This window comes from Schistocerca serialis, chromosome 3 (genome assembly GCF_023864345.2).
Source record: "Schistocerca serialis cubense isolate TAMUIC-IGC-003099 chromosome 3, iqSchSeri2.2, whole genome shotgun sequence".
Classification (NCBI taxonomy): Eukaryota; Metazoa; Arthropoda; class Insecta; order Orthoptera; family Acrididae; genus Schistocerca; species Schistocerca serialis.
The window spans coordinates 527802790-527815592 of record NC_064640.1 but is presented as its reverse complement, the minus strand read 5'-3'; the positions used below and the strand labels follow the sequence as shown (position 1 = coordinate 527815592).

The 12803-nt window shown below is 42.6% G+C and overlaps 1 protein-coding gene across 1 annotated transcript in view; it reads right to left on the bottom strand.

The window, feature by feature from the left end:
- Positions 1–12803, bottom strand: part of LOC126470406 (WD repeat-containing protein 6) — a 320158-nt gene that overhangs the window by 142607 nt on the left and 164748 nt on the right. Inside the window, exon 6 of the mRNA XM_050098254.1 lies at positions 9380–9490. Within this exon, the coding sequence (XP_049954211.1) occupies positions 9380–9490 (111 nt within the window). The remainder of the gene's footprint in view (positions 1–9379; positions 9491–12803) is intronic.

Here is a 12803-nt window from a genome sequence, read left to right as displayed (position 1 = left end):
CAACATGGTGGCATTGCTGTCAGGGTTCCTCTGAGCCTAATTGATAGGTTGCAGTCATCCACTGCAGTAGTAACCCTTGAGCGGCCTTAGCGAGGCATGTCATTGACAGTTCCTGTCTCTCTGTATTTCCTCCATGTCCAAACAACATTGCTTTGGTTCATTCCAAGACGTCTGAACACTTCCCTTGTTGAGAGCCCTTCCATGTACAAAGTAACAATGCGGACGCGATCGAACCACGGTATTGACTGTCTAGACTTCGCTGAACTACAGACAACACAAGCCGTGTACCTCCTTTCTGGTGGAATAACTGGAACTCATTGGCTGTCAGACCCCCTCCATCTAATAGGCAATGCTCATGCATGGTTGTTCACATCTTTGGGTGGGTTTAGTGACATCTCTGAACAGTCAGAGGGACTGTGTCTGTGATACGATATCCACAGTCAACGTCTATCTTCAGGAGTTCTGGGAACCGGGGTGATGCGAAACTTTTTTTTATGTGTGTAGTTGCGGGGACAGGCATAGCACTTCTAGATGGTGCCTTCAATGGTGAGGTCAAACCCAGACCAATACACAATGCCTCACTATTGCCTTCATTCTGTACATTCCCCAAAGTGAAGTGTGGAGGAGTTTTGGCTTGTGGTGGCGGAGCATGGGAGGAATTACAACCCAGCATTCAGCACTATCCATAGCTAACAAAAGGATCTCATCAATGATGTTAAGCAAGTGCCATAAGGAAAAACAGGTGCATCATTTGGGGTTGATGTCCACAGGCAAGTGCTATGGCCAATCTCACCATACAGCAGACAACAAACACCCTGCAGAGAAGTGGATCACAGTCCATTCCTCTTGTTATTTCACACACCATAATCAGAAACTTGTCAAGGGCATGTTGTTGATTTGCACCTAATGTGAAACACAACACTTTACACTTATCAAACTCAGCATCTGAGCTGCACAGCATTGGAGTGCTGCGTGGTGGGCCAATAATGGCTCTCATAGGTATATAGGGTGTACATAATTAAAGTTCCAGTTTCAAAACTCAGTAGAAAGAGAATGACTGCTCAGAATGATGTCAAATTTGAAAATATTATTGACACAGAAGAAAAAATCATGGAACAATAAAATGTAACAAAAGTTTCACCAACAGATGGTACTGTAAGAGTGTTAATGTAAATGGGACTGGCTAGAAATAACAGATCAATCACAATATAGTGGCTATTGCTTCAGCTGCACATTACACTATCAATCTGCCTCACTGCACAAGTTTTGCAGTCAACACTTGTGGCACTGTTAGTTTGGTAAGCCCATCCACATTGACAATGTTGTATCACATCAGATGGGAAAAACCAGTTTCTCATTGTCCTCATACCAAAAACTGCAGAAAAATCAAAATGACGACATCAGTTCTTAATTGTCCTGGAGCCAAAAACTGCATAAAAAGCAAAATAACATCAATTTTTAACTGTCTTGAGACTGCACAACACATGTTTGCTATGCTGTCCACCATTTTCTGCCTCAAGTTGAAGTCAAGAAATAGCATGTTCCACAACATATTGGAGTGTTTTGGGGGTCAGGTTCAGAATGCATTTGCAATGCGTGCCTTCAGTTCAGCTACATTCATAATTGGAGCACTGAGCAGAACATCTTTCAGTTAACCCCACAGCCAAAAGTCACACAGAATAAGATCAGATGATCTGGATGGCCATTCTGTAGGGAAATGATGGGTGCTGTCAACCTGCACCACACAGTCACCTTTGCAGAATTAAGTGGTACTGGTTTATGTGCATTCAAGTTTTCTGTTGCCCATATTCTGCAATTCTGCATTTTGACATGTCCTTGGAGATAGAGACGGAAATACACTTCATCTTCCACAGAATGTTCCATGGTCATTCATTGTCCACTTCAGTGTGAGCAAGAAATTCCAGATTGAACATTTGTCTTCCTCGCAGGTCAGCAGAAAGCAGCTCCTGAACACGGGTGATTTCATGTGGATAGCGATGCAGGATGTTTCATAGAATTTTATGCACCATGCTTGCAGACACGTCCAATGTTTGGGCAAATCCCCATGCAATGTATGTTTGCACACCACTGCTTGGCTCCTCCTGTAATGCTGTGGCCACACATCAACAGACATAGGACCAACTGCTTTCCTCCCTCTGCCACAACACACTTCAAAAATATCTGTGTTTTTGAATTTTTTAATCATTCTCTCCAAACCCTTAGCAGACATCGAACCAATACCCTTTAGTGGCTGGAACTTCTGCAGGGCTACTGGCACACAGTCACCATTCTTGTAAAAAAAGCTTTACCAGCAGCATGCAGTCCTTCATGGAGACAGACATGTTGGGTGACTTGGACGCAAACTGGGGAACAGACATGGGCTGTCTGTCTTTTGGTGTGCATATTCTGATGCTTAATATGGTGTTCAAATTTGACATCATTCTGAGCAGTGGTTCTCTTTCTACACCATTTTGAAACTGGAACTTAAATTAAGGACACCCTGTAGTTCCTTACGTACAATGCCCACTGTTGCAGCCACTCTGCCATTTTATCTGAACAGTGGTTGGTGATCAGATGAAACTTAGTACCATAGAGATACATGTGAAACTTCCAAACACCAATGTTTCTTCCTCTATTTGTAAACAATTCCTCTGCCCACATTTAATGTTTTAGAAGCAAATGCACTGGACAGTTCCGTGCCATCAGCATATTTGTGGGACAACATGGCACCAATGCTACAATCTGACATATCAGTGGCAAGCATTAAATGCATGTCAGGATGGAACACTGCTAAACAAGGACACAATCAAAGGCACTTTTTAAGTTGCACAAAAGCCTTCTGGCATGCCCGCATAAATTTAACACCACTTTTACACAGTTGAGTGAGTGAAGGAGAAATGTGGGCTGAACTGGTAATGAACTTGGTGTAATAATTTACTTTGTTGAGGAATGACTGCAGTTCTTTGAGGTTCTTTGGATCCAGTAATTTAGTGATTGTGTCCATGTGATCCTATGTGCATGTGAACCCATCTTTACTTAATATATGTACCATGTACTTGACATTTCCTCAAAGAAACAGTATTTCTCGAGTCGACAACATAGACCATGGGCCCGGAGTCACTCACACAACATCTTTAGGTTGCACAGCCACTGCTACCACATGGTTCTGGCAACTAACAAGTCATATAAGTAATTAACATATTTGAGGAAACCTTGAATGAGTTGCTCAAGGTATCTCTGAAATATTGCAGGAGCACTTGCAACGCCAAATAGCAAACCATCAAAACAATACATGCCAAATGGCATATTAATCACTAAAAACAATTTCATATGCTCATCTATATGCAATTGAACATAGGTGCTAGCAAGTTCAATCAGTGAAAAATAATGGTTACCAGCCAATTTAGCCAACAATTCCTCCGGCCAAGAAAGTGGATACAAATCGACATTTGCTTGAGCATTAACTTTAGACATAAAACCATCACGAATATGAAGGGATCCATAAAGTTTCTTAACTTTGACCACAGGCATAGCCCACTGGCTAGATGCTACTCAGGATATAGCATCCACAACTTGCAATCTGTGTAGCTCTGCTTTAACTTGCTCATGCATGGAGAAAGACACTGGATGAGATCTATAAAACTTAGGCACTACCGATTGCTTTAAGGTAACGTGGGTCTGAAACCCTGGTGCACAACCTAATTTAGGTTCAGAGAGTTGCTTAAATTGTGCACACAACATATCAAGTTTTGTGAATGGGATCACAGTTGAAACTAGATTAAACTGGTCCTGAATTTGAAAACCAGGAAGTGCAAAAGAGTCTAAACTAAGTATGTTAGATGCCATCCAAGTGGTGACTACCAGCAAAGTTAGATGCCAGACTATATTCTTATACTTAGCTTGGACTATGTTCTGACCCTGCAGTGGAACTGACTGGCCATTGTTTGTCACCACTCTGTGTTGAGAGTCCACAGCTGCGGGGAGCCAATGCGCTGGCATGTGACCTCATTAATCAGTATCCAATTGGAAATCTGCTGTCACACTATTAATGTTCAGTTGCAACATGAGACATTGCACCCCACCAGCTGCTGCCATGGGCAATACAAAGTAGCGTGTAATGTGCTGACAACCACTATCATTGATACACACCAGCTGAGGTGGTCATTCGCAAGGTGCTGCAGTTTGTGGCAAGCAAAACAGATGACATACAGAAAGGGCCGTGATGCCTTTGATGCTGTGATCTACAATCTGGACAGCATGAACTTTTGTGGGGTCCTTTTACAGTGAGGGAGAGGAAAATATTACACAAGCCTCTGCTCGCTTTGGGACGCATTGGCGGCAAATAAAGCACTTCTGTTTGTGCACTTCTACTGATGATGAGGGCAGGGGATCACTAACTACTGAATCCCATGTTGCTTGACTACCAGACAAACAGGTGCCTTGTAAATTTGATGATAACATAATGGAAGTCATCAGCTAATTGTGGAGTACACCAGCGCCTAATACTACTAACAACATCAGCATCAGAGGAATCATGAAACTCAGCTTCCACTGACTTCATGAGCTTTGGTAATTTTTGACACACAACACAGGGCGGGCTAAAATGCCTCTAAAGCCTTTGCACCAATTTCTCAAACAAGAGCAAAATAGATAATGTCATGGATTGAGAAGTCTACATATGATGTGCACACTGTTTACAGGAAAAATCACACTTGTCAGCAGTTCTTGCTATGCAGGATTGCTTAATTTGCTTAACACACTGATTTAACTTGAACCTAGTTGCAATTATGTGAGTTTGGAGACCATAATAGTTGGTCAGAAAACCACAAACACCAGGAAAAATCAAACTACTAGGACCAGAGAGTGGATGTAGTTTTTGCACCACTTCTTACAGTTTACTACTAGAAGGAAGTAAGAGGGTACACTGACATACAGAGTCAGATACTAAATTGCCTTGCAGTGAAGAACAAAATGACATATAAGGGGTATTCACAAATGAAACCCAGTCACTAGCATAAAGTAACAGCAATGATTTTATTAACTCAAAAATGTAATTATACACAGTACACTTAATCAAAAATAGTCACCAAAACTATTGGCACATTTATCCCATTGTGACATTAGCTAGTCGATTCCATCCTTGAAGAAGCTAGTAGGCTGCTGTCAGATACATGCCTGGACCCAGTCACACATTTCATCATCCGTTGTGAATTGATATCCACAAATAGCTTGTTTTAGAGGTCCAAACACATGAAAGTCACATGGTTAATGGTCAGGACTGTACTGTGGATGTTCCAGTATTTCCCACCAAAACTGCTGCAAAGTTGTCTTCACCACAATTGGCCATGTGTGGGCAGGCATTATCATGCAGGAGGATAATGCCACTGGACAATGCTGTGGCCTTCTCCATTAGACATCACGGCGTCTAGAGTATCAGCAACCAAACTGGCAGCCTGCAGCTGCGGTTGCCCGCCTCGCAGGCACACCGAAGCACTACACGACCAACAGGCAATATTGATGAACGGCCACAACAACAACGCCACATCAAAGACACCAGCGGCCACCAGGGGCCACTACCGGCCCACATAAACATAAGGAAGAGGTCATTGCAGATCCCGGAACTATTTTCACATGTCAAACCATGTGATGGAAAATAGTTCCGAGGTACTCATCTGCTGGAGCGCTATAAAGGCTGGCGCTTGGCCACACATCGGCAGTTCATCGACCGCCAGCAGACATGGATAGCTGCCACCCCGGCAGCCCGGCTTGGATCTTCTCACTGATCTCTGGATTAGGCTTGGTATATCAGAGAAGTCTCTGGCGGAGACTAGTAGGAAATTATTTAAATTGTTTTCTATATTGTTCATGTATATAGTTGTGATTCGAAGATGGATCACTGTTTTGTGTTGGTGTTATACTTGGAGAATTTGTTTTGGTTAATTGAACAGTCCAATAAATTGTTTTCGGACTTTGATCGTTAGTTTCTTCTGCTTATGCAGACATATCAGACAACATGCCTCTGCATTTCAACTTGATGGCTCATCTAAGATTCTATAAACTGGCTTGACAATACTGGGCATTGATGCTGGTTTGTCGTTCCAGGAACTCGATGAGTACTGGATCTGGTACGGCGCGCCGCGGAATTTGAATCCGCGCCAGGCGTCATGGACGTCGAAGACCCATAGAGGTCTCTGCACCATCGCGTCTTAAGCTGTGGCGGCGCGCACCTCCTGGCCCGCTTTTACTGTGGGGGCACCACAGTGGAACACATGGTCCCAGCGGCCAATAGCGGCACCCCCGATAGCGTACTTAAACGCCGGCCACTCGCTCAGCCAGTCAATCTAATCTCGCTTACGTCGGATTACACGTCACTTTACACTAGACTGCTTATGAGTTTGTTTCCTTGCGACTCTGTTGTTCGGTCTTGTTGTATTCGTTCCATCCTACATTGGTCGTGTCCATCCTCTTCCATTGTGTTGTTGTTCGCAGGCCTCTCCACGGGTCCCACCACGCCTTCTGTCTTTGCTACCCCGCGACCGTCCTGGTCGCAGTTACAACACTGGGCCCTTGTGGTCAAAAAAGAAGGCCATCATGACCATACCAGAACTGGTGTTCACAGCCTTTGATTTCTTCGGAGGTGTGAAGTCACATGTTTCCACTGCTTGCTCTGACACTTGCTTTCTGGTTCAAAATGGTGGCACCATGTTTTGTCACCTGTGACAATACGGGACAGAAAGCCACATTCCTCCTCATGATAACATTGCAGTTAAGTCAAAGATAGCACCATTCGAGTACTGTGCAGTTCGGTGGTCAGTTGGTGGGAAACCCACTGTGCACAGATTTTTCAACAGTTCAAGTGTTGATGGATTATGGTGTGGACGGTGCCCTTGCTAATACCCAGTAACTGATGGATCTTGCCCATGGTGATTCTGCAGTCGTCCAAGAATAAAGCCTTCACTTCCTCAACCAATTCTAGTGTAATGATATGATGAGCCTGTCCAGGACAAGCATCATCTTCCAGTGACACATGCCCCTCAAGGAATTGTTTGCGCCATTGCACAACACTTGAACACCTCAGACTGTGCTCACCGTACACAGCCTTCATCCATCATTACATTTCACGACCTCCAACTCCCTTTGCCTCCCAAAATCAAACCATTCCTCATTGTTCCTGCTTACTCGCCTGCATGTTTGGTAGTGGATGATAACTTCTTGTGTGACAAACTTTCCTTTGGCGTGAAACCACACTGGCACTACGCAACATTCAAAGGTGTGCACGCGTCAGTCTCTCTACCAATAGATGGCGCCACCATACCCCCAGTTACGTGGTGCCACCTTACATGTAAGGCAAAGGTAGATGCACTGACAAGGTTTCATTTGAATGAACCTCATGAATATACATACCAAGTCTCGTTTGCCTCATCAAAGCAAGTGAACAAAAGAGAGGGGTGGTAAGGAAATGGCAGCTGCCAACTGTTTTTGGTTTTACAACTGGCATAAAAGCAAGAACTGCTGTTGCCGGTAGAATTCCCACATCTTTTCTTGCTGCTGCTGCTGCTGCTGCTGCTGCTGCTGCAGCTGTTGCTGCCAGAAGTCACACTGTTTTTCTTGCTGTTGTTGTTGTTGTTACAACTGCTGCTGCCATAACTTTAGAAACTTGGGATCTGTGCTTCACTGGAATAATTGCATGATGAAAAAGTTCTTGTCACTACTTTTCTATCCTACTCTGTGTTGGTAGAACTCAGTTAACGATCACTCACACTGGTAGTAATGCAGAGACTGGCAGAATGAACAGGCAGTTCCTGAGGTTCACAAGGTAAGTAAGTAACTAAAACAAATCTTGAGCAGAGCAGTCTTTTTAAGTCTTTACAACAGTCAGAAAGATATCCAAATCACAAATGTAAATCAGGCAAGGTGAAGACTACTATTCAATGGCACAAAACTAAAGGCTTCAGAGATTAACAAAAGACTAACTGGGGCAGGCCAGGATGCAGTATTTAGTAGCACACACACGTCAGTGGCCAGTGCCACCTGACATGTTTGCTGGGCTGCAGCACCTTGCATATGCACAAGCTGTTGCCATTGTATGTAGCCCAACTATCTTTGACACGTTCTTCCTACTGATACTCAGGCTGTATGGAAATCAGACATTAAAAATGTCACCTGCTAAAGGCTGGACCAGTGCTACACAGTTTACAGTGCACAGTGGAAAGATTCAAAGTGTGATATCTGGCATGCCATTTGATACAACAAATAATTTCAGCTTTTACATATCAAGTGTAATCTGAAAATTTACATGACATCAGGAAGAGTTTACAGCCTGAAGTACTGTGCTTCCTTCATGTTACTCTGTATGCCATATTTCAGCAGGACAATACCCATTCACAAGTGACAAGAGATGGACAAGATTTTTTTGCAGAAAAGTAGGCCACTACTTGCTGTTCTGCACTTTCACTTGACATGTCCATCAAACATGGTTGGTCAGCTACTGGTTTGTCATATTCCTCCAGAAAAGATTGTTAACCTGTTGTGGGCTTGCATACAATCCATTCCCCAGAAACATATCCAAGATATATTTGATTCCATGCCACAAAGTTTAAAGCCTCTAATTCAAACTTGTACGGCACCATACTGAATTTTCAAAATCAAAGACCACATACACTTCTGTCGTCTTATGACTGGTGTATTTTTATGCACATAAGCTGTGATATGAAGTTTATTCTGGTAACATGTCTCCTACTTGGTGCAGCAATTTTCATAAGTTTTACTGTTTCATAGACGGGAAGTTTAAACACGTCCAGTTTCATCGAAATCTATTCACCAATATTAGTCCTTCATTGAGAGAATAATTTAAGTCACTGTAAATGGTATAAATAGATTTAATTACCACCTGCAAAGCATACATATGACATTCTATTTAAGAATTTCTTCCTGTAGAAGAGGTTTGTGCTACCATGGTGGAAGACAAAAAATATAATTGAAAAATCATTTCTTATACCATAGGAGGCCAATGTTTATTTCTCTAGTGTGATCAAAACGTGGAATAATTCTGATGAAGTTTGAGAGCTCAAACATAGTGTACACATTAACCCTGCCACAGCCAGCCAGACAGACAAACAGACGCATGCGCGCACACGCATGAGCGCGCGCGCACACACACACACACACACACACACACACACACACACACACACAAAATAATAATAGCGCTAACTGTGATGTAATTAGAGCATACTAATTAGCAGCAGTTATCCTTCAGAACAAGGGTTTCCTAAGAGATATCAACTAATGATCATGAACTGAAGTATATTAATAAGATTATTTTCCCTACATTTGAGTAATCATAAGAAACACACATAAACAATTGCCCTATACTTACAACAATGTTTTTCTCAGTGCTGTAGTCCATAGCCCATATGGTAGTGCTCTGATGATACTTCCACTGTTTCAGCAATTTTCCTTCAAATCCCCACACCATTACAGATGAATCCTGATAACAACAGAAAACACAGAATGAATTATTTCTGCAGTGGAGCGTCCACTGTTAAGAAACTTTCTGACATTAAAACAGCATGCCACACCAGACCTCTGACCAGGATCCTTTTAATGTTCCAAACATGAAATACAGTTTATTTATTGGTTGCCTGCTACAGTGGTGTACAAAAATTAAGGATAAAAGTAACTTTGACATTATTTGTCAGTGCTAAGTAACATAGCTTGACGAAACTGGAGCATACATACACTGAAGTGCCAAAGAAACTGGACTAGGCATGTGTATTCAAATAGAGAGATTTGTAAATACGCAGAATACGGCACTGCGATCGACAACACCTATATAAGACAAAAATGTCTGGTGCAGTTATAAGATTGGTTATTGCTGCTACAATGGCAGGTTATCAAGATTTAAGTGAGTTTAAATGTGGTGTTACAGTTGGCGCGTGAGCAACGGGACACAGCATCTCCGAGGTAGTGATGAAGTGGGGATTTTCCCATATGACCATTTCATGTGTGTACTGTGAATATCAGGAATCTGGTAAAACATCAAATCCTCGACATCACTGCAGCCAGAAAAAGGTCTTGCAAGAATGGGGCCAACAATGACTGAAGAGAGTTGTTCAATGTGACAGAAGTGTAATCCTTCTGCAAACTGTTGCAGATTTCAATGCTGGGCCATCAAAAAATGTCAGCATGTGAAACATTCAACAAAACATCATCGATATGCACTTTTGGAGCTGAAGGCCCACTTGTGGGGACTGTTGATGACTGGAAACATGTTGCCTGGTCAGACAAGTCTCGTTTAAAATTGTATCAAGCTGATGGACATGTACGGAAACAACCTCATGAATCCATGTACCCTGCATGTCAGCAGGGGACTGTTAAAGCTGGTGGAGGCTCTGTAATGGCGTGGGACAAGTGTAGTTGGAGTGATATGGGACCCCTGATATGTCATATCTAGACTCTGACATGCAACACATACATAGGAATGCTGTCTGATCATCTGGATCCATTCATGTCCATTGTACATTCCGATGGACACGGGCAATTTCAGCAGGACAATGTGACACCCCGTACATCAAGAATAGCTACAGAGTGGCTATAGGAACACTCTTCTGAGTTTAAACACTTCTGCTGACCACCAGACTCCCCAGACATGAACATTATTGAGCCTATCTGGGATGCCTTACAACATGTTGTTCAGAAGAGATCTCCATCCCATTGTACTCTTACAGATTTATGGACAGCCCTGCAGGATTCATGGCATCAAATTCCTCTAGCACTACTTCAGACATTAGTCGAGTCCTTGGCACACTGTGTTGCAGCACTTCTGTGTGTTCACAGGGGCCTGACATGATATTAGGCAGGTGTACCAGTTTCTTTGGCTCTTCAGTGGGGAGTGAACTGCTACAGTACATTACAGAAGGTAATGAGAGAAACATGCAACGAGACAAACAGAAATAACACTTTTATTCAAAGACAATAACTATGCTGAGATCACTGCAATTTTTATGATGGTGCCCTAGACATTACAAAAGGTGGGACATGGTTCTCAATAGGATGGTTCTTAATAGTGTGTGTGATCACCACAGGTGGCAATGCATACTCTGCAACATTCTCCCATGCTGGCCACAAGTTTTGTAAGGAGTTATTGTGGTAGGGCATTGCATTCCACCACCAGTGCAACAGACAACAGCTGAATGGTCATTGGTACCTGTGGACATGCTGCAATACATCTCCCCACAATTGCCGAATGGGGATTAAGTCAGAGGGAATATGCAAGATAGTTCATTTTCTGAATATCGTCTTGTTCCATGAGCTCCTCTAACTGCATTATTTGGTGTGGTTGCACACTGCCATCCATAAAAATGAAGTCAGGGCTGAACACAACCCTGAAAAAATGTGCCCTGGGAAGGAGTACAGTGGCACAACAACATTGACAATTGAGTGTACTGTGTTCAAAGACCTGTAGTTCAGTACACCCACACAACATCATGCCTCCCCACCATCCCATCCCATCTGGACCACCAAAATAATAATGCTTGAGAATGCTGGATATACCCTCATATGGTGAGAGGTGTGAACACTTAATGCACTCAGTAACCTTGTCGAACATGATTGTTTTGGTGGTCCAAGTGTTATGGTGTGGAAAGGCATAATGTTGCATGGGTGTACTGACCTCCAAACCTTTGAACATGTACACTCACCAGTCAGTGTTATTCTGACATTGTATTCCTTCCCCATGTGTGTCTTTTCAGGGTTGAATTCGGCCATGACTTCATTTTTATGGGTGAAAATGTGTGAGCACATCAGACAGCATGGGTTAAGGAGCTTTTGGAGCAAAAGAATATTCAGTGAATGAATTGGCCTGATTGTTTCATCCCACTTAAATCCCATCAAACACGTGTACGATTCATTGTGGAGATGTTCTGCAGCACATCCACATGCACCACTGACCATTCAACACAGTTATCAACAGCATTGGTGGTGGAGTACTGGGACACACTACTGCAAGAATTCCTTGCCAACTTTGTGGCCAGCATGGGAGCTTGTTGCAGAGAATGCATTGTCACCTGTCGTGACCACACACCCTTTTAAGAACCCTGTCACACCTTTTGTAATGTCCGGAAGACAATCATAAATTGCAGTGACTTCAGTGTAATCAGTGTCTTTGAATAAAAGTGTCATTTCTGTTCATCTCATTGATTATTTCTCCCTGTTACCTTCCATAGTATACTGTAGCAGTTCTGACTATGTATTGTCCAAATTTTATTGAGTTATGTTACTTTTCAGTGACACATCATATGAAGGTTATTTTCATCCTTATGTTTTGCACACCAGTGTACTGTCCTAAAAACTGCAGAGACTTTCAGCCTTTCACGAATAAAACATTTTTTTTCCATAAAAAGGTAACTGTAAAATCTACCAGCAAACCTGGACTGCAAATTTAAATAGGTGTCCAAATAGATTTGTTCACACGCTGCACACAGATAACATACACTATCCTTGGAAGAGTCCTGTCAACTTTTTGTGACTTCTTGAATTTATAAACCCCTCAGCTATGTTACCCACAGCCTTTAGATTCAAAAGAAACATAAATACTGCTACCTGGTTTGGTAAAGCTTATGAAGTGTTCCCCATTAAAATTTGGTGATATGGGGTGGCATCTTTGTGTAGCATTCCTTGGTATGCTTACTATATGCTATAAACACAAACAGCCAGGTTCACCATCTGCTTTTTCAGATCACTCTCACATTTTTGTCTTGTCCTTCCAGATATGTGCCATCTCTTTCTGAGATTTTCATTTA